Source organism: Aspergillus luchuensis, chromosome 8 (assembly GCF_016861625.1).
Source record: "Aspergillus luchuensis IFO 4308 DNA, chromosome 8, nearly complete sequence".
In the NCBI taxonomy this organism is placed as follows: Eukaryota; Fungi; Ascomycota; class Eurotiomycetes; order Eurotiales; family Aspergillaceae; genus Aspergillus; species Aspergillus luchuensis.
The window spans coordinates 423,493-444,292 of NC_054856.1; the positions used below are offsets into that span (position 1 = coordinate 423,493).

At 52.0% G+C, this 20,800-nt stretch overlaps 7 protein-coding genes across 7 annotated transcripts; 5 read left to right on the plus strand and 2 right to left on the minus strand.

Moving 5' to 3' along the window:
* Window positions 1-122: 122 nt before the first annotated feature.
* On the plus strand, window positions 123-2,047 carry AKAW2_80151S (uncharacterized protein; the record flags this gene model as incomplete). The annotated part of the gene is made up of 3 exons (XM_041681140.1): window positions 123-145; window positions 394-898; window positions 956-2,047. 3 exons carry the CDS (start codon window positions 123-125, stop codon window positions 2,045-2,047), a joined length of 1,620 nt encoding a protein of 539 aa, XP_041548112.1.
* A 405-nt stretch (window positions 2,048-2,452) lies between these two features.
* pre2 (proteasome core particle subunit beta 5) lies at window positions 2,453-3,736 on the plus strand (the record flags this gene model as incomplete). The annotated part of the gene is made up of 6 exons (XM_041681141.1): window positions 2,453-2,584; window positions 2,735-2,842; window positions 2,897-3,052; window positions 3,133-3,181; window positions 3,231-3,340; window positions 3,401-3,736. 6 exons carry the CDS (start codon window positions 2,453-2,455, stop codon window positions 3,734-3,736), a joined length of 891 nt encoding a protein of 296 aa, XP_041548113.1.
* Window positions 3,737-4,186: 450 nt separating this feature from the next.
* On the minus strand, window positions 4,187-8,039 carry ACR2 (DNA-directed RNA polymerase I core subunit RPA135; the record flags this gene model as incomplete). Its single annotated transcript, XM_041681142.1, has 3 exons — window positions 4,187-4,956; window positions 5,023-7,462; window positions 7,539-8,039. The coding sequence occupies 3 exons, from the start codon at window positions 8,037-8,039 to the stop codon at window positions 4,187-4,189; spliced, it is 3,711 nt and encodes a 1,236-aa protein (XP_041548114.1).
* A 1,739-nt stretch (window positions 8,040-9,778) lies between these two features.
* On the plus strand, window positions 9,779-10,729 carry AKAW2_80154S (ADP-ribosylation factor-like protein; the record flags this gene model as incomplete). Its single annotated transcript, XM_041681143.1, has 6 exons — window positions 9,779-9,828; window positions 9,958-10,030; window positions 10,106-10,125; window positions 10,196-10,258; window positions 10,321-10,392; window positions 10,456-10,729. 6 exons carry the CDS (start codon window positions 9,779-9,781, stop codon window positions 10,727-10,729), a joined length of 552 nt encoding a protein of 183 aa, XP_041548115.1.
* A 3,560-nt stretch (window positions 10,730-14,289) lies between these two features.
* AKAW2_80155S (resistance to Congo red protein) lies at window positions 14,290-14,942 on the plus strand (the record flags this gene model as incomplete). Its single annotated transcript, XM_041681144.1, has 3 exons — window positions 14,290-14,318; window positions 14,448-14,561; window positions 14,627-14,942. The coding sequence occupies 3 exons, from the start codon at window positions 14,290-14,292 to the stop codon at window positions 14,940-14,942; spliced, it is 459 nt and encodes a 152-aa protein (XP_041548116.1).
* A 2,069-nt stretch (window positions 14,943-17,011) lies between these two features.
* AKAW2_80156S (uncharacterized protein) lies at window positions 17,012-18,333 on the plus strand (the record flags this gene model as incomplete). Its single annotated transcript, XM_041681146.1, has 2 exons — window positions 17,012-17,130; window positions 17,190-18,333. 2 exons carry the CDS (start codon window positions 17,012-17,014, stop codon window positions 18,331-18,333), a joined length of 1,263 nt encoding a protein of 420 aa, XP_041548117.1.
* A 712-nt stretch (window positions 18,334-19,045) lies between these two features.
* AKAW2_80157A (CwfJ domain protein) lies at window positions 19,046-20,800 on the minus strand (the record flags this gene model as incomplete). Its single annotated transcript, XM_041681147.1, has 2 exons — window positions 19,046-20,735; window positions 20,787-20,800. The coding sequence occupies 2 exons, from the start codon at window positions 20,798-20,800 to the stop codon at window positions 19,046-19,048; spliced, it is 1,704 nt and encodes a 567-aa protein (XP_041548118.1).

The window sequence follows — 20,800 nt, forward strand, 5'->3', positions numbered from 1 at the left end:
CGTGTCCTCCGCATGACGTCACGGTCTTTTGTCCAGAGGGTTCTTTTTGTTCAGATGCAAGAAATAATTAAACCATTGATCAATGCCATTTATCCCTCGTGCCCCACGAAATTGATCTATCAATGAACCGATCGTGGGTTGATTGGTATAGCTACTGCAACTAATTGTCGATCATCGGATAGGATCTGCCATCCGTCCGTTCCAGAAGAACGTATCATTCGAGGAAGGTGCAATCCTTTCTCTATCATTGTTAGCTCGTCGTACCTGTTTTAAACTACCTTGTGTTACATTGAATTGTGAGAGTTGGCACTGTGGATAACCTAGTTAGTTCGCAATCATGTATATCGATCCCGTCTCTGCAGGCACATTATACTGTGATACTGACCAGCTTAGGAATCGCAACCTCTCCCACAGAAGGAGAAGCTCATTGACTGCTCGTCCCCGGTTCCGCTTCTCTACGCTGCGCGGCTTTCAGCAGCCCGAGCTGAGCAAGAAGCTGAACCAGGTCATCAAGAACGAGAATGCTGCTATTGGTGCTCATGAGAAGGCTAGTCGCGAGCGCGTGTCTATTGCATCCCAGCTGTCCGAATGGGGTGAATGGACTGAAGACGATGCTGTCGCCGATATCACCGACAAGTTTGCTGTCCTGATGGCCGAGATTGGCGAACAGGAGGATACCTTCGCTCAGTATCTCGAGGAATACCGCATTGTGCTGAAGCAAATTCGCGACACGGAGAACTCGGTCCAGCCGTCCCGCGACCAGCGGGCCAAGATTGCAGATGAGATCCAGAGACTCAAGTGGAAGGAGCCACATAGCCATAAGATCGATACCCTGGAACAGGAGTTGGTCAGGGCGGAGGCTCAGAGTCTCGTTGCTGAGGCGCAGTTGACTAATGTGGTAAGTATTGAGATCAATGCAGCATGCAATATCGCAGAAGCTAAAGTTCGAGTTTAGACCAGGTCGAAGCTCAAGGAGGCATTAGACATCCACACTGCTGCGGTCATTGAACGAAACGAGAAACAGATCTTGCTTGCTCGTCATGCGCGCCGCGTTCTGGAACAGCTGGACGACACCCCGGTCGTTCCTGGTGACTCCCCACGCGAGTACGATCGCACATCTTCTACGAGAAAAATCCTCGAGGAGGCTGAGAATGATCTCCGTTCTTGGGAGAGCACCACTGTGCCTATCCAGAGTGCGGCAGGGGAGCTCCCGGACAGTACCCTTTTGCCAACTGCCGCCCGTAGAGCTACCAATGGTCGCGCATCATATGCGGCTGACACAGCGGTCTCGGACTCTGTGCGGGACGTCAATGGTTCTGCGGAACCTTCTTATGTCAATGGCGCTGGTCATGAGAGATATACAAACGGCACTGGCGTGGAGCAATATGCCAATGGTACAGGCCAGGAGCGATACGTTAATGGCTCTGGCCAAGAACGATATGTCAACGGCACTGGCCAGGAAAGATATGTCAATGGGAACGCTGCAGAGCGACAAGTCAATGGAGGTGGCCGGGAGCAGTATACTAATGGTACCACCACAGGGGCCTATGCCAATGGAGGCAATGCGCGATATGTCGAGGGAGTCGCGCCGGAAGAGTATGTGGATCGAAGTGCCACAGAAGAATATGCTGGCCGTTCTCAGGAGCAGAGCGCCACCGGTGTGACTGAAGAGCAATATAGCAGCCGTGCTCAAGAGCCGGTCGCCGCCAGTGCTGGCGAGGAGCGATACCCTGGTCGCCCTCTAGGACAGGTTTTCACTAGCGCTGCCGATGAGCGGTATGCCACCGGTGGCACAGAGGGGCCATCAGTCTCCGCTGTTGAGGAGCAGATCACTCCTACTGCTGCACAGGACATATACTCCAGCCAGACAGGCCGAGATCAGGTGGCAGATGGATCTGTCCGGGAGGAAACTCTGAAAACAGAGGAGGAAGAGGGAGTGCGACGAGCACCAGACCCACGCCTCTCATACACCTCACGAGGCTCCGAAGCTCCGCAAATAATCAGCCCAGTCCCGGTGCAGGCTCATCCTGTGGCGGTCCCCATCTGAGCTGAGGACTGGGGGTAGTGTATTGGTTTCTAGCTGTGCTCGTTATTTGTAATTGTAGTTCTAGTACGTACAGTATTTGGCTTATATGTATAGCCGCTCTAAAACTGGGAGCCCTGACACAATACCGTCAGCGGGTGGCTGTTATTGTAACTAGTTGAGCAAATATGAAGTTACATACAAAGTAATAGCATAGGAACTAGATAATTGGTGGAGGGTCATCACGTGATCCAGGCGGCCAGCGTGACGCGGACGCCGGCTTGGGAGCTCCAAAGCATCATCTCAGAGCTCCGAGCTGCACCCGCCATCGCCATCTCCCTCTTCCATCTTCCCTCTCGCACCCAACATTATCCTCCAGAATATCTCTCCTCGTTGCTTCCTTGAATCTACCAACACATCTTGCACAACATGGATAAATTGGTCGCTCAATACTCCCGCCCGCCGCATCAGAATGAGTTCTACTCAGAGCAAGAGCAGCGGGACCTCACAGAGAGCCTTCCTCCGCTCTCTCTGAAGTTCAACCTGCCTCCTGTTGATAACGTGAGATATACACCTTGTGAAGTTGCTTGTCTGGGGTCAGGTTGTGGAAAAGTTACAGCTACCTAAGATTGGGCTGAACACCGGACCGACACTCCTACATGCCTCTTACCAATCGCGGAACCAGTGGCTGACATCTTTCTGTATCTCCAGTCTAGAGCCTTCCTCCGTGCTATGACCGATGACCACTCGAATCCCAGCTGCCCCATCAAACTTGCCCATGGAACGACGACACTGGCCTTCCGATTCCAGGGCGGAATTGTATGCCGTCATCACTGCCTCCGCCACGTCTCGCACTGACCATCGTTCTCCTAGATCGTCGCTACGGATTCAAGAGCTACTGCTGGAAACTGGATTGCGAGTCAGACAGTCAAGAAGGTTATCCCGGTTTCGCGGTTGAGCCGCGGGGAGGACAAGCCGTCAAATGAGCCCACTCCCGGCCTTTTGGGCACCATGGCCGGAGGTGCTGCGGTATGTGCTATCCTTGTGGAGAAATTCGTGCTCTATGTTAGGGTTATGAACTAGTATGAATAGCTGATGACCGGTCATAGGATTGCCAATACTGGTTGAGATATCTGAGCCAGCAATGCACACTTCACGGCAAGTTCAATTATCCACTGTTTCCAAGAAATTCATTAACATAAGACAGAAATCCGTCACAAGCGCCGTATCACTGTCGCCGCTGCGTCGAAGATTCTCGCCAACCTGACATATGCCTACAAGGGAATGGGTCTGAGCATGGGAACGATGTTAGCAGGAGTACGTGAACCCTTCCCATAAACATTATGCATCGATGCCCAATCTAACTCACGACTCTAGATGACGCCCCAAGAAGGACCCGCTCTCTACTACATCGACTCAGACGGCACCCGACTCCCCGGAAACCTGTTCTGTGTCGGATCCGGTCAGACCTTCGCATATGGTGTGCTTGACGCCAACTACCACTACGACTTGACTGAGGAGGAGGCCCTCGAGCTCGGCCGCAGAAGTATCCTTGCTGCCATGCACCGTGACGCGTACTCTGGTGGTTTCATCAACCTTTACCATGTCAAGGAAGAGGGATGGGTGCACCACGGCTTCAACGACATGAACCCGATATTCTGGAAGACGAAGCTGGAGAAGGGCGAGTTCTCGAATGTCACGTCGGAGTTGTAAGCGCGGGAAGTGCTGATGGGTTCTGTATGGTGGATATGATACTCTTATTTTAGGCCTAAGATATTTATTATGTGACGCTCCTTGATACAGTAATCTCAAGAGTAGTCTTGCAACCATGCCGGAAAGCACCGAGACTAGTACTACCGACATCAATGCAAGCCACCAGCCAAAGGTAACCCTACAATTGCTAAAAGGAAACAAAACCATCTATCCCATAAGAACCAAATGAAAAGATCATAGTTATATGAAAAAGAAAATAGATACATAATGCATACATAACATACATACATCCCCAAGAAGCCAAACATCAAGCAACTTCATAGCGTAGAAAACAAAATCAGTGCTGAAAATGCGCCCCCATTCTAACAACGAACAAAAAAGAAGGTTTGCTTTTTATATCATCATCCCCCAACACACACAGATAAAAATAAAAATATAGATATATGCACCCTAATTATCCACCCAGAACTTCATGCGAATACCCATAGCCGCCAACTCAACATCCAAGTACCTCAACACACCGGGCACCGCCACAACGGTAACATTATCACCACCAACATAGCGACGACCATCACCATCCTCCCAGACATCCGCGCGGGAATCCTCAAAGACAGCCTCCCTAGCACAACGACGACAACGAACAATACTGGGCGCTCCGCTAATAGCGTTCGCGCCGGAATGCTGATTCGAAGCGGCCTTCGCAGCGGCAATACGAGCCTTGCTTGATCCAGCCGAGGACACAGCCACCTGGGTGGAGAGGAAGGAGCCGCAGTCGCGACAGATCCAGGAGCGGGTAGCATCGGAGCAGTTCATGAGACGGTCCTGGAGGATGTGGGCGGCGCCGTGGGCGATGAGGGAATCGCGCTCCATTTCTCCGACTCGGATACCACCTCCCTTGGCACGACCCTTGACGGGTTGGCCGGTCAGTTGGTTGACGGGACCGGTGGTACGCACTTGGAACTTGTCGTTCACCATGTGACGGAGACGTTGGTAGTGGACGACACCGATGAAGATGTCGGCGGCGAATTCCTTGCCCGTAATGCCGCTGTACAGGGGCTCGTTGCCGAAGTAGTTGTAGCCGGCTTTGCGGAGCTGGTGGCCGAAGTAGTCGGCCGCGGTGTTCTCTTCGGAGAATTGGAAGGGCGTGGAGTCTTGGGGATGGCCGTGCAGGGCACCGGCTTTGCCGGCCATGGATTCGATCATTTGGGCGATGGTCATTCCTGGTGACGGTTAGTGGGGATGGGTTTGGGGAGGCTTGGATAGGGGAGGAGGGGGGGCTGGCTTACGAGAGGGGAAGGCGTGAGGGTTGATGATCAGATCGGGCTGGATACCACTCTCGGAGAAGGGCATGTCCACGGCGGGCCAGAGCTGAGAGCAAACACCCTTTTGACCGTGACGAGACGAGAACTTGTCACCGATGATGGGCTTACGGGGAATGCGGTACTTGACGCTGAGGGCCTGGCCGGGCTCGACTCCGGATTCCGCACCCAGGATGCGCACGCTGTCGATGTATCCTTCTTCGGCGTCCTTGTACTTGACGAAGTGGGTAATTCCGTCAACGTTGACGTAGGAGTCGGAGGCGGCATCATAGCGCACCGTGTGCCAGGCGGCGACGAGACTGCCCTCCTTCACGCGGGCACCGATGTGCGGGAGACCGTCTTCGTCCAAAGTGGCACGCCAGTCAGCGCGAATCTCGCCTCCAGGGGCGAAACCGAAGAGCTTGGTGACCTCGCGTCTGGACTTGCCGCGGCGAGAGTCCTTCTCGTCGAGGGAGTGGATCTTGGTCTTGTAGATCGTACCGTAACCGAAGCCACGCTCATGGGAGGATTTGTTGATAATCATAGCGTCGTCCATGTCGTAACCAGTGTAGGAGATAATAGCAACAACGGCGTTGGTTCCGTTAGGGAAGTTGTCCAGACCGTACGCGTTGTAGAGAGGGGGGCGCACAATGGGTGTCTGACCCGTCTGCAGTCGGTAAAGCTTGTTGTCTGTACGATATTGGATGGCGGTACCGGGTGTACCCATCGTTTGCTTGCTCATCTGGCACTGGTACATGTTACGAGGCGACTGGTTCTGGTCGGAGAAAGGTGTCATGTTGGCGACAATAGAGAGGATGTTGGTAGGGGTGAACTCGATGTGCGTCGACACGCCGGAGATGAGATCCTGAGGCAAGCATGCAATCTCCATGAAGGGCTGCTCGAAGGGACCAACGTAGTCCAGCTTGTCGAGTCCAAGGTGCTTGACGGGGCGGTACATTCTGGCGGCTTGCGAGAACATGTAGATACCAGGGTACTGACCACCGTTGGTGTTGGGAATGTAACCAATTTCCAGCTCGCGCGGGATCTTGTCAGAGCCCATGACCTTCCAGCGTCGCAGGGTGTTCGCGATTGCAGAAGCCTGTTTCGGTGAGCAGTAACCGATGATTCTACCATCAAGCTGGACGGTGACGCTTTCGGTCACAGAGACAGACGAGTCGGAGCGCACACCAAGCTGAACCAGCGCCTTGGGGATGTGAGTGGTGTCCACGTCGCTAGTTGCAATCAAGCACTTGTGCGCAAGATGGTTAAGTAGACCACAGGGAGAACCATCAGGAGTGTGTACAGGGCAGAAGAAACCCCAACTCTCGGGAAGCAGCTTACGGACGGTTGTCGTCTTCAGCTGGGCGAAGAAACTACCTCTGTGAATCATGCGGAAGTGACTGATGAAACGGTAGAAGTTGATCTTTTCCGCCATGACCGTGTAACCGGACGGTTGCTGCAAGTCGAGACCAGTAGGACTGACGAGGTTACCCGTAGACAGGAAGTACTCCAGTGCACCACCGATGTTCTCGTTCGAGCGCTTGACGACCTTGGCCAGGAAATCCCTTTCAAAGGCCGGATCGGTGAACGTGGCACCGGCATTGCGGTTGGACCAATCCCTGAGGATTGGCTGGAAGGACCTCACCCATTCCTCGAGTCTTTCCTTCAAGATCATTCCGTAGAGGAATCCACCAAGCAGGATCTCCTGGTTGGAAACAGCATCCGGGTTGTCAGGAGCGCAGTCGCCAGCAACCAGAGCATAGAGCTTTCGGATCATGAACAGGAGCATCTTGAACTTGTCGTAGTCCTGGTTCTCGGTGACGTTCTGGTTCCCAAGGTGAGGCAGAACGACCTTGCGGAGGAACTCGGTACCAGCATCCTCGTTGGACATGTCTGCGGGCACACCGAGGACGGGTCTGAACTTCTCTCCGAGATAGGCCCGGCAAGCAGCGCGACTGTGTGTGTTGTATGCCTTGTAAACCCGCAGAAGCAGCTCGACACGGTCAGTCACGAAGGTGTTCTTGATTCCCTCGGAAGAAGCGCTGCCAACGATGCCCTCGAAGATTTCGCGGTCGTTCGTCTCGACCAAGGCCTTGAGGATCATCATCACCGGGACGAGATACTCGGCCTTGCGCCACGAGAAACGGAACGTCAGGTTACCGTCGGTAAGGTAGTGAAGGACGTTGGTCTGCGACGTCTGATCTGGCCGCACCGAACGTATTTGAACACCATACTTGGTGTAGGTGTGTCCACGGCGAACGAAGGAACCACGAACAATCGCCATGGGGTAGTTGCGCTTTCCAACGACCAACATTCGAATGAGCTTCTCATTACCGTTGACAATGAAATAACCACCCAATTCCTCCGACTCTTCCTTGTGCTCAACAAGTTCATTAGGCGTGGCCTTTTCCAGATGGCAGCGGTTGGTCTGGAAAATCACGCAACGTTAGACAAGAGGTTTTCCCCTGCATACTCAATCCAACTGCTAATGTAAACGCACTCACCCTCAACATGATGGGAACCTGACCCAATTCTCTGACCGACTCCATCCAATCGCCATTGTTAACGCGCCATTCAAGTCTGGCGCGGAGCTTTCCACGGTACGTCGCATGGCGTTCTCTGCATTCCGAGGGGTAGATGTTGCGGTTGCGGGAAGTGAACTTGTTCGACGGAGGCAGGGCCGGCTTCTCGAGGAAAACCTCGCTGACACGAACATGCAGCTTGTTCCGCTTGGGCGCCTTGCGCCCCTCTGCCTGCCGCGCCTTCTTTTGTTCGGGAGTCTCGGCTTCACCGTCGATGAAGGTCTTGGTGCCAATATCCTTCAGGGCCGCCTCCAGCGTCTTGGGGCCGTCGAAGAGCGCATTGAAAGAATCGACATGCGGCCGGATGGCAGCCGCCAAAGCCGGGTATGCGGTCTGGTCCTTGGGAGGGTTGCGGAAAAGCTTCTCCCGTCTCAGGACGTCGTAATTGACCGACCAGTTCGTGTCTGTCGCCGCGGGGGCCATGGTGAATTATCTCTAGTCGTCGTAGGCGGGAGGTCGAATGAGGCGGGAAAAGTTCGATCGAACTTCCGTATCCGTAGTTTCCGAAGCACCGGGGTGAAGATAGGTGCTATTAAGCTGGCCCAATGCTCATTCCCTTGGTATAAGGGATCGTGAGAGCCACGAGGGAGGTAGAGGAGAGGAGATGCGACTCGCACAGAGAGCCGGAGTGCTGGTCTGGAGAGCAACGAACCTCGTCGTCGCTCGACGGGGAAATTTTTCGAGGTGGATCCGGCGGACAGATATCATCACGTGGAGATAGTGCATATCATGCCTGAGGCATACATAACAGATAGAGTCAATTACATAATCTATGCATACGTCACGGGACAGACGCACGGGACAGGGAAGAACCGCCTTAGGCAACAAGGCAAACCCGGAATGCGTCAGTCCCAGCTTAACTCAATTAATCACTCAGTAATGCAACTACTAACTAACTGATTTATCGGATAAAAATCTGCCTGTTCTCAAGGGTGGATATGTAGTTTCCAAACTTCCCATTATTATCCTGGACTACTACTACTACTACCTTATTAACCGCGCGCATTTACTCTTCCGGGGAGGAAGATAAAATTAATATTTGGTGATAAGGCGGGTCGACAGGGAGGCAGACAATTGGAGATACTACGAACTAGTCCGGTAGTTACTAGTATCAATCCGCCGGCGACAGATTACCTGGGCTAAGCCGCGACTATTGGCTGCCATTTGAAAGCGCAGCTGTTAATAATATCATCATTGCTGCTCGGGGACTGTCTCTCCATTTCCCGGTTTGTCGATAATTAATGACTTCCTCGTGCGACTGAGAGCCACCAGTTCCCACTCCAGTGAGTAACTAACCGTGACTAGTTGGTCCTTTTGATCCCTCTTTACAAATTCCCGGAATATACGAGTGATTGACACGGGACCTGGGCATTAAACTAACTACTCCGAGTAGCTAGTCTAATTAGTTACTTAGTTAATTACTGGATGCTGAGTCCGGACACAGACAACCAAACCCAGCCAAAAAAAAATCACTGACAGGGACCGGGCAGGACTAGACTACTAGGCGCTCCCCTCCAGCGCGCGGCGGCGCAAAAGCGAACGGTCATGCGTGCCCATAGATCGGACCAGCTCTAGTTTCACCGCAAAGCAAAGAGACATCAGAAGAAGAAATATTCTTTTCTGGCTGCTGCCATCACTAGGGATTAGGGAACAACCAACCCGACCCTGGGGAAAATTGCCGCCTTTCTTTTTTCGCGCCGCTTCGACCTCACCCTCTCACCTTCTTTTCCTGCTCAGCTGCTGCTCGGACGTGGGAAACTTGCTACGACCGCCGCCTCTTTTTTCGAATCCACCCGCCCATTATTTCCCAGCACACCGGTTACTACCACCTACTATTTTCCACTTCGCATCTTCTCCATCCAACACTACAACCCACATCTAATCCTCTGCTTTTCCCTGCCCGGGAAAGAGAAGGCTCTGTTGCTCTCCCTTTTCAGCAATCCACTCCACCCCCACTTAACCTTACAAAATCCCTCTGCCCAGGAAGTGTCGATATATTTCTCCCACCCGTCGTCGATCGCCCACCAGCCGAGACAAGCAGTGCGCGCCCTTTCGACCTGCTTCCACCAAAGTCAAGCCTTCCCCCTACTTAAACTATCCCGTCACCCTCGTTGCTCTGATCGCGCAAACGACACAAGGCGCAAACCCTTTCGATAATCAACATGGCGGGTATCTTTCGCACGATCTATGACTGGCTCCTGAGGATGTTCTGGTAAGTGGGCCGCTGTCCCAATAAGTAATCGCTTTTTCTCCGGGAATGGTCCCCCCTCTTCGGCCCGTCCCCGCAGATAAGGAATCATTCCATTTGCTAAGTGCCATTATGATATATTCGCACCCGCAGGGCGACGGAGATGGATGTCACCATGATTGGTCTCCAGAATGCAGGAAAGTCTTCGTTGTTACGTGTGCTTGCGGTATGCCTTTCCCCCCACGGCGATTGAACGCATCTTCCCGTGTTATCGGTCCTCGGCGCTTATCCCGCAGTATAGGGCGGCGAGTTCACTGTAGAGTAAGTCTCCATCCTGTAGGGCCTGGCCTGACAGAGCGACACTGGATTGTCCAGCTAAACCTCATTTCAGTTCTATTCCCACGATCGGGTTCAACACGAAACGAGTTCAAAAGGGACATGTGACTCTCAAATGGTATGGTACCCCAGTAGGGAGCTTCGAGATGCCCGTGTGCGATGTATCTAATGTCCATCCAGCTGGGATCTAGGTGGACAGCCACGGTTTCGACCGATGTGGGAGCGATACTGTCGTGGAGTGAATGCGATCGTGTAAGTGCTCAACTTTGTCTGGAACATGTATTGGTATCCTGGCAGCGCTAACTGCCCGACCAGATACATTGTGGATGCAGCAGATCGGGCTGCCTTACCCGTAGCCAAAGAGGAGTTGCACGAGCTGATGAACAAAGAGACGCTCAACGGGATACCGCTGTTGGTTCTTGGGAACAAGTCCGACCTTCCGGAGAAGCTGTCGGTCGACGATCTGATCCACGAGATGGACCTGAAATCCATCACTCATCGCGAAGTGAGCTGCTATGGGATCAGCGCTAAAGAGGAGACGAACCTCGATGCTGTTCTGCATTGGTTAATCGCTCGAGCCAGTCGATGAACGACGTGTCGTCAGCGACTCCGCTTGAGAACCGCTGGGGGATCAATCCCTCAGACCCTCCTCCCCTTCTTTCCTTGATCCCATCCACGAGATGGATCTCTTGTAGACTGCAAAAACCATGCGGCTCGCAGCCCCGATGTAATGATGTGAACGACGTGAACCAGACACACTTTGAGCTTCAGCGTAACATTTGTCCGATCTTCAGTACCTCACCCTTGTCATGGAGTCACTTGGTTTGGTTTTCAAGCAATGATGTCAGTTTCAATGTACTTCTGTGTATTTTATGTTCCTCAGGCTGTCCTTCATAGTGGATAAAAAGAACCTGAACCATGTGGGTTGCGGACATTATTGAAGAAGAAGAGAAAACGAACTGCATAGTTAGCAAGTAGCTCGACGATCGAGAATTGAAGCGCGCGCGAGAGAGAAAGAGAGACATGTAAGAGAGCAAGAGTTGGGGAGAAATCAATCAATGCCCAATAAGCACATGACCACCAACCAGTCCAATGTAGCTAAGTAGTAGCTTGCAAGCAAATACTAGCTAAGTGAACGAAAACTCAGCACCAAAGTCCGGAAAGGATATCCAGACAGGAAAGATGAAAGTGAGAGGAAAGAAAGAGACAAAGAGACGCGGGCAAACATGAATTATTTGAGGGCGCAAAGAAAAGGAAAAATAAATCCCAAGCAGGATGGCCAACAGGGCCACACACAGACCAACTGATGCGTTGGCAATGCAGATGCGCAGACGGGAACTAATCAAGCCTCCCCAGCAAATCCCACCCCGCCAAACAACTTGTACTTCCCCCCTCCTCCTCTTTCCCTCCCCGGAGCATCTGCGAAGGTTTATGGCTGGTGCGCTTGCTTGCTTGCTTGCTTTCTTTCTTTTCCTTCCGTAATGGGGGCTAGTTGTTGAGTTGTGTTGTTGATGACTGGGTTATATGCCGGTTTTAGTTTACAGAGTGGTATGGAGTACTCTGTTTGCTTACTTGTTCTCGGTGTAGTTGTTGACTGCCAGATGAGGGATTGATGGACGAGGTTGAGGAGAATGCTACTAATTCCCAGGTACTTGCCTTATGAAATTAGTAGCTGCGCAGTTACGTATAGATCGGCTGTCTTTGCTGGTATGTGTACAGTAAGTAGTGCTTTGAGTTGAAGTGTAAGTGACTTGCAGCGAGGCGTGGCCAATGTATCTGTCTATCTGCACCGTACTACTATCTATCTATTCTCGGTGCTCTATAGCGTTTATTACCTCAGGGAGTATCTAGCCTATACACAAATCTGTAAGTAGTTCCAGCCTGAGCAACTCAGTCCTTATTTGTAATTTGATTAGTAGTAACTGTCATTCCTTAAATTAAGCTCAGGTGTATTTGTTTGATCTAAACGAATACACGAATTAGCAAAGCAGCCTATATCTATCTACGGAATACCTATCTGGTATAGACTGCACTGAGAGAACTACGTAGTAATCAACCCCCGCCATAAACCTGAAACACGAGCTATCTAGGTAGTAGGCCGAATTAGGGCCGAAGATTGAGTGGGCTGGCTTTGTCTGTCTCCGTTCACATCCAGCCTCCATTCATATTATACAAGATAAGCACTAATTAAGAGAGGTGCAGCAGGCTATTATGATAGCAGGCTAGTTGTATAATGCATCTCGCTTAAGTATCGGTTTGAAACTGGCTATGTCTGTGACCATGCTAGTGCGGTGTTAAATATGATACTCTACTGTCGTCGAGTTGCCCATTTTGGACAACATACGGAGTACTTTAGGATAAATGCCATTCGTATATGCTCGCAGCAACGGAGTAAGCAAGAAAGTAGGTATGACATGGCTTACTGTACCTCTTTTACGTGAGATGAGAGTATTGACAAAGAAATCTCAAATCAAGGGCCGGAAAAGGCAATCCGGACACGCGGCGGAGTGCTCCGTAGAGACATGAGACTGGATAGAATTTCTTCCGGATACTACTTTTGCCTCTAGGCAAAACAATAATGCAATATGAGGATTGAGATCGAGGCCAGGTCATGGGTACAGCGATTATTACTTGGTTACTGATCTATTACATGCTAACTGCAAAGTACAAGCGGTCAAGCGGATGATGATGATGGTTATGCTGCTGCTGCTGCTGCTACTGCTGGTGGTGTTGTTCGTAAAACTCGTGGCTGTGACGTGAGTCTTTAGGTTAGTGAGCATGGACTGGATCGTGCCGAGGCACCACATATCTGCCGACCGTTCAACAATAATGATAATAGGTGCTCTGGTAGCGGACCCAAGATTGAACAAGCACACAGTAAATATGTCTTGGTTGACTTGACTTCTCGGAAAAGGTGAGGAGAAAAGACACGACAAGACGTGGTTAAGAGTGGCCCCAACTCAAAAAAAAAGATGGATGAGTGGATGAAAGAGGCACGCGTTGAGAGGAGGAGGTTGAATAATTGGCAAGTTGAGAACAGGCACCCGAATTTTGGAGAGACAGCAGTGGGCGGATAGGATAATCGACTAGTCTAGTGCCGGTCGTTGCAGTCACAGGCTCCACCGAATGCGATCCGAGGTCTTAGATATCCTCGCGCTTTTTGACACTCTTAGTTTAGTGGCTGGTTAAAGTCGTGTCAATCAATATGAGGTCTCGTCAGGCAGGAACGGTGGATGAACGCGGTATGTAGATCTAACTGATTCATGAACCATTCATTTACATATCATTCTCATTCACCGTCGGAATTCGGAAACAAACAAACTAGGTATTTTTTTTTTATTATTATTAAACTTTTAGTCCCCTCTCTTCTATTACTATGTAAAAAGTCTGGTTCACTGCTACCACTTGATGTGTCGAGTGGCTACTTGGAAATGGACTACGTACGACACTTTGCCAGCTGTGGGGGTGGGAAGGGCAGAGAATACTACTTACTACGTCAAACACTGCCGAAAGTTGACTTTTGGGAATGACTTACTACTACGCGGAGTCTTAGTCTGCTTAAAGATTCTTCAACGGAAATGGTTGGATCTGTCTAGTCCAACTAAAACTAAGTATTAGGCCACCATCATTCATGTTTGAAAACATAAGACAAGACCAGTCAAAGGATTAATTTTTTTTTCTCAAATTCACTAATTTTCATAATTAATAAATCAGTTCTTTTCCATCTCCCCTTCCTTCCGATCACCTCACCAACAAGAAGTAGAAGTTTATTCATCGTTCCCGGGTGTTTGCCCAGCCACTGAGCCACACTGGCACCGGCTTTTCCAGCCCTACCTTACCCAATCGCCGGCCAGTCCCCATAATAACTTACCCGTGCAGTTCCTTTCGCTTTGCTGCTGCCTTCAGACGCCCAGAAGAACTTCACTGCTTCTTCCCTTTCCCCCCCTACCTTACTCCTGTCTGAATCCCTTCCTCGCCCTGAAGGAGTTACTGAAACTTTGCGATTCTCCTCCCACCGGTTTTGTCTATATTGACCTGCCGCCGCATACTTTCTTTTCCACTTCGCTCTAGACTTACCGTTCCCTGTACCGGCCTGATCGACGTCATCTTCCGCGCCTCCCAGGCCTCCGATACAGAGGTGCAGCCACCATGGGTGTTCTACTTCGACGTCGAGACTGGTATGTTTATGACTGGCTTATCTGCCTGATCATCCCTGGTTGGAGCGCTTTCTAGGCTGCTTCAATCATGGATGGCCTTTAGTGCTGTTGTTGTACATTAGTTCGGGTTGGCTGACCGTCTCTTTCTAGCTATCCCACCGTCAATGGTGAAGTGTGCGATGGCAGCACTTGGTATGATTGGGGTCGTTGGATCGCGTTCGCAGTCATTGTCGGTGTGGCGCTAATCATCTTCTTTCTCTTCGCGTATGCATCTCATCTTCCTGGTCTAGGATCCTGCCACTGTGATTGGAGACTAACAAGTTCGGTAGATGCTACAACGCCCGCCGTCGGCGCAGACAAGGGCTCCGACCTCACCCCGGCACTGCATGGCTTGCCGGCCCTCCTCCGACCTTCCAACAGTCTCAGCAACAAGCACAGCAACAAGGTCAACGACCATACTACGCAGACCCTTACTACCAACAACAACCGCCACCCCAATACACCCCTCATCCGCAAGCTTATGGTTACTTTGGAGGCCAGCAGACGGGAATCGAGCTACAACAACCGCCGAACGCATACCACGGTGGCGAACGGGTGTACCAGCCACCACCGGGTCCTCCTCCCGAGGGGGCTTCCAAGGTGTAACGCTCCGACCAGTACTCCGTGAAACGACTTCTCTCCTCCTCCTTCTCTCTGTCTCCAGATACCCGATCCAAGGGGGTTCCTTGCGATCGACTATTATGTAATTACCCAGGCGTCTATTCGATGATCAATTATTGGGATATGTCGCTCTCTGCGTCTCATAGCGTTCTGTGCTAGGAGGGATACCAGGGGCCAACGTGTGACGGGTTTATGAGTTTCTTTGTGCCTATATATTTAAAACTCCATGGTACTCGTACTATAATGACTTATCGGGGTAGTGTTTTTTATGCTCTATGATTATGGCGCCAGCATCTCTTTTATCGTTTCAATTTTTTTTCTCCTCTCTCTCTTTGGTTCTTATCTGTGTCTCTTCCACTGCAATTATCGTCCTCGGCTGTGTGATATAAGAGGTGAAAGCAGCCGACACCAACCAACGTGAATAGCTTACTACTACAAAGTACAATGTTAATGTTATAGAAGAAGGAACCGTTCCGCAGGATGATGTTTTGTCATCCAACGGTGGACCCGTCTGTCAAAAGCGAGGGCTGCCGATATCTGCCTGTTCTGTGCGAACTCGTATCCTGTTCGTTGGGTCGAACCCGCGCCTAATCGAAACTAGTCTGTGAAGGGCGAACGGGAGGGTGGGAAGCGATCAGTGATTATCCTTTCCCCTGGACGACCTGTTGGGTTACCCCTTCCCTTGGCGGCTTTCAAGTCACTAAGTAGCAAGAGTAGCAGATAGTACTCCGTAGATAAGTGATATTATATCTCTCTCGTATTGTTCGGAGAATATCTAGACAGGGTCCCCTCGAAACAAATTGGAATACAGTGGTTTGTTGTAGTACTTCGGGAGGCTGAGTGTCTGTCCCAAGAAACGCACCCATGTATACCACCATGCTGGGGTGGGCACCGCAACTGCCAATGAGAATGGGCAGCATGCTGGAACAGCAGAAAGGAAGAGGAAAAAAGGCCATGCGATGGGAGAGATCGACAGCAGTGGAGAGGGTCCGGCGAGGCAGGAAACGGGCGGTTTCATCTGCTGGTTAGCTGGGTTCGAAACAGATTAACCCTCCCTGACCCGGTCAGACACTGGTATTACACCCGATCCGGTAGTGAGATTATATGTGTATAGAAGTGTAAATACAGTCGCTCGCCTGAATTCAATTGCGATGGGCGGGCAGCAAAAACTAAAGGCAGTGAGTGGCTCTCCGCAATGCGCGCTGATCTCCTGTTCCTGAGTTGAAGTGCCTGTTCTTCTCCTCCCCAGCCGAATTTAAATCAAATTAAACCCGCTGTTGCATCCCTCGTTTTCTTCTTGTTTGCCTTCTTTCGGTCGCCCTTCCCTCCCCATATCCCTTCCCTTCTTTCGGCCTCAGGGACGAACTTTTTCATCCCTCACGACCAGAGTCCTTCCTTTACTGGTGGTTCGAGGAGGTATCGCATCTGGCGACTTATTGTGTCCGCCTTGCAGATTCCCTGGCGATCTGCACATGATCCGATATATCTATCCCAATTCCCCTGGGAGGCTGTGGCGGCGCACTGTTTCGCGGTCCGCACTACACACATCCACCACCACTACCACCACCATCATTAATTTCCACATTCATTGCTTTTCTCTCGTCCATCTTCATCTGTCGATTCGGATCTCTCTCTTTCATCCTCCCTGTTTTGGAGGCAGTCTCTCCTTTTTTACAAGAATAGATCATCACTATTTCTTGTGTCTCTCCTTGAATCAATTCCGATCGCCTGGTTGAGCACTTGCGCGCTCTCCTCTCCCTCCTTTCCCTCGGTGCGACTGTCGCGCAACGCCGCAATTTGAGCCACTCATTACGATACCAAATCAGTGTCAAGAGGCAAAGCCAGATGTGTCTCTGCTAACCGTTCATTATACCAACTTACTTCGAAAATTGGATTGAAAGAAACTATCCCTTGGTGCACAGTTGCTTATCTCATACCGTGCATTTGTTGCATGATTACGCCCGCCGTGTGTCAGGAACACGCTCTATACCGTCTTTGGTCGGCTGTGGGACTCGAAGGATTTCCCGGTGGATCGCGCACGTCTTGCCAGGATAATGAGTCCGGTGGATAAGGCTCCCGTCCCCTTGTGGGCGAGGGATGTCGTGAGCGATCTCAAGTCCGACGCCAGTACGTTCACTAGTTGGGACAAGTGCATGTCCAAGGCTTACTGCAAGTGAGTTTGTGTTTCAATTGTTGGTTGTTGGATGCCTTCTGACTCGGACTACTACCTAGGTGGCCTGTTATCGTCGCTATTATCATCGCCGCGCTGATTGTCCTCTCCGTCATCGCTTGCGTGATCAATTGCCTGTGCTGTGGTGTGCAATGTTGCAAATGCTGTTGTGGATGTTGCTTCAAGTGTTGTCCGGGATTCAAGAGAAAGAGGAACAAGCAAAAGTACTTGGACGACCAGTATGACCAACCGCCTCCAATGCCTGCTATGCCGACCATGCCAGCACCTATGAACAACGCCTATCAGACACCCTACCAACCACAAGCACCTCCCGTATACCGTGGAGCAGAGGTTGCACGATTCGATACGCCGTCGAGTCCTGCAAACGGAAAGTTTGACGAGGATGCGTTGCCCGCCATGCCTACTTGGGAAGGCGCCGTGACAAAGAAGGTCGAGGATGAGAACCCCCATGCGGAATCACTCGAGATGAAGCCTCTGAGCAATGCGAACCAGGAGCCTCGTCGCATGCCCTCTGGAGCCCGGTCTGTTACGGGAGGCTACGGGGGCCCTCCGCCGTTGAGGACCGGAACGCCTGCTGCGCCAGGCGCATACCATGCTGAGCCTCGAGGATACGACGGATACGATGGACCGGACGCATATGGCTATCACGCGCCCGGCCCACGGTCGCCTCCGCCCGTTTCTCCATATGAGCACCAGCCTTACAGCGAGTATCCTCACGAGGACCGCTTCCATAACATGTCACCGGCTCCCACCTATACCACGCAACCGCAGTATATGCCTATGGACGCGACTCAGCCTCATCATGCACCTATGGATGGCATGCAGCCATACCAGATGCCCATGGACGGCATGCATCCGAATTATATGCCCCCAGAGCCTGCGCACCCGCACTACATGCCGCAGCATCAGATGCCTCCGGATACCGGCACGTACGGACAGCCGATGCCGATTAACAGGACCTTCTCTCCAGCTCCGACGCTGCACTCAGCTATGAATGCTCCTCGTCCGGTCCCGTACCGCCAGCCTTCCCCCGGCTTCCAGGCACCGCCATACCGCAACATGTCCCCAGCGACTCCCACGTCGCCCCCTCCTCCGTTCTCTACGACCCCTGCGCCTCGCGATGCCAATGAACCGGGCCGGCCCCCGAGTCTTTTGCAGAGTGGACGCAGGCCTACCAACTTTTAAGTCACCTTCGACTCTCAGTAACCACAATACATTCAGCAATCGGCCTCGTGATCGATGCTGACCCTACTCGCATGTGCTTGGAATGCCCCATCCATGGGAGCAGCGTGATGGACATATTGACACTCACGCGTTAAAGCGGGCTTCTAAACAAGCCTGCAAGTCCAAGCAAGCCGCTCCAAGCTACATCGCAACAGCCAAATCCACTGGCTAGATCCGTGATGCCTTATCCGGTATCCCTTCTTTTCTAGAGCTCCTCTCGCTTGGTCACCAGGTGTCCTGGTGACTAGTACCCTTTCCTCTTCATCCCGCTTGTACATACAGTTTCTACCCTTCGTATCTCCGGCCCGCTATGACCCAACCAAACCGAACCCTTTTTGCATGATGTATGTTTGAATCAAATGATAGACAGTATAACGAACGGCACCTGTCATGCCTGGATAGGGTTATCCCAGTGGCTTTATTAGAGTGATCTTTGAGAAAAAATACAAATCCGTTGATTCGGTAGTACTCCAAAGTATATGCAGTCAACCTTTGATAAATCTAATAAGTACTATGATACAATCCTCAATAGTAAGTATAGTATGAAACCAAGCTCAAATCTCAGCAAAATATTCCATTGATATAATAGTACATAACACCACACAAAATCCAACTCACCCACCTGAATGCCAAATCCCAATATATGTATCCTAGTAGGGAAAAATAGAAGTATCTACTCCAACGTAAAATCCCACTCCTTGAACGCCTCCTTAAACGCCTCCGCATCCGCCTCCTCCTCCTGCACAGACTGCACATCATCCTTCCAATTAATGCGCTTCTCCAACCCCATCAACTTCGCCATGACTCTGCGTCCGAATTGCAGATCGAACCGGAAGTCCGGACTAAGTGGCAGGAGGAGCGTTTTCTCCGTACCTTTATCACCACCCTTCTCATCATCCTTCCTAGCTTCAGTGTCCGAAGCAGCAGCAGCAACAGCAGACTGCGGAGGCTCCCAGATCCACACGCGGAAGAAGTCACCCGGTTCGGCGCTCTCATCACCATCATTAGGTTGAGATGGAGATTCGAATCTCGGATACTTCAGATTCTCGGCCTCGACTTTGAATGCGGCGTCGACGAGACCCCGGTGCACGAGATCAGCAGGCACAGGAAGGAATTGCCAGTGGATGTGGATGCCGTTTCCGCGAGAGACTTCCCAGGTGACTGCGCCGAGGGAGTTGTTTGCGCGGTGGCGTAGCATGGAGTGCAGGGCGGAGCGGTAGCGGTGCATTTCGGCGTAGGTGGATTGTCTGGAGGTGGGGTCTGAGATGCTGGAGAGGGTGGGGGAGTGGGAGAAGGGGATGATGAGCATGTGGGAGGGGAAGTTGAGAGAGGAGGAGGCAAAGGTTTTGGAGGTGGGGAGGGGGCCCTTTGCGGTGGTGAGGTAGGCTTCGTCGCCGATGGAGGTGATGAGGTGGGTTGCGATGTTGGGGTTGGAGAGGCAGAAGAAGCATTGGTCTGGGCCTGGAGGGGGCGCGCGAGCGCGTCTTTTGCGGGGACGGTTGTTGTTGTCGTCGTCGTCGACGGCGAAGCGGTGGTAGGAGTCGCGTTGGGATTGGAGGGGTTTGCGTTTTGTGGGGATGGGGGCGAAGGGGGGCGCGGTTGTGCCCGTTGGGATGGTGAGGGCTGGGGGCGCTTTGGGGTCGAGGGTGAAGGCGTACATCCATTTGGTTTTGGTGGTTTTGCTGTATGCGGCCAGACTGATGAAGCGGGTGAGGGGTTTGGCGTCCGGGTTGTCGGTGTCGGCGGTGGGGAGGTGGAAGAAGGGTTCGCGCTCCCAGAAGAAGGCGCTGGAGGAGGACAGGTGGTAGCGTGGTTTAAGGGTTGAGCAGAGGTCGGCAATGCATTGGACTTCTGTTGGGGGGGTGTCGGTGGTGTCGGGGAAGGGGGCTTTGGAGCCGGTGCGGATGTCCTTGGGCCATTGATGGGTGATGAGGATGTCGGCTTGGTGGGCGCCGTAGAGGGCGCGGGCGTCGGATTCGGTGTAGGAGGGGTGGTATTTATCGGAGGATTTGGACTCGGGGTCGAGTGTGCCTCCTAGAGAGACGAGGCGCACGCCTTCGGAGGTCTTGAGGGTGCCGCGGCGGCCCAGGAAGTAGAGGTTAGGGCAGACTTCGTCCTTGGATTCGATGGCCTCGATGATGCGCGTGGGGAGAGGACGGCTGCCCAGAGTGAAGTAGGTGGGGAGAGGCACGATAATGTTGCCTTGGAGCAGGGCGCTGATCTGCTCGAGTTCATGCTCTGTGGAGCAGTCGCCGAAGAGGTCGCCGACGATGATGGCGAAGGAGAAGTTTTGCTTGATATGCAGCTTGGAGAGCTTGGTGAAGACGTCTTGCAGCTCGCAGTTGACGTCTCCGATGACGACTCTGGGAGGGAGTTAGTAAAGTGCTCCGAAGAGTGAGTTGAGGTAGACTTACATTTTCGACGCCAT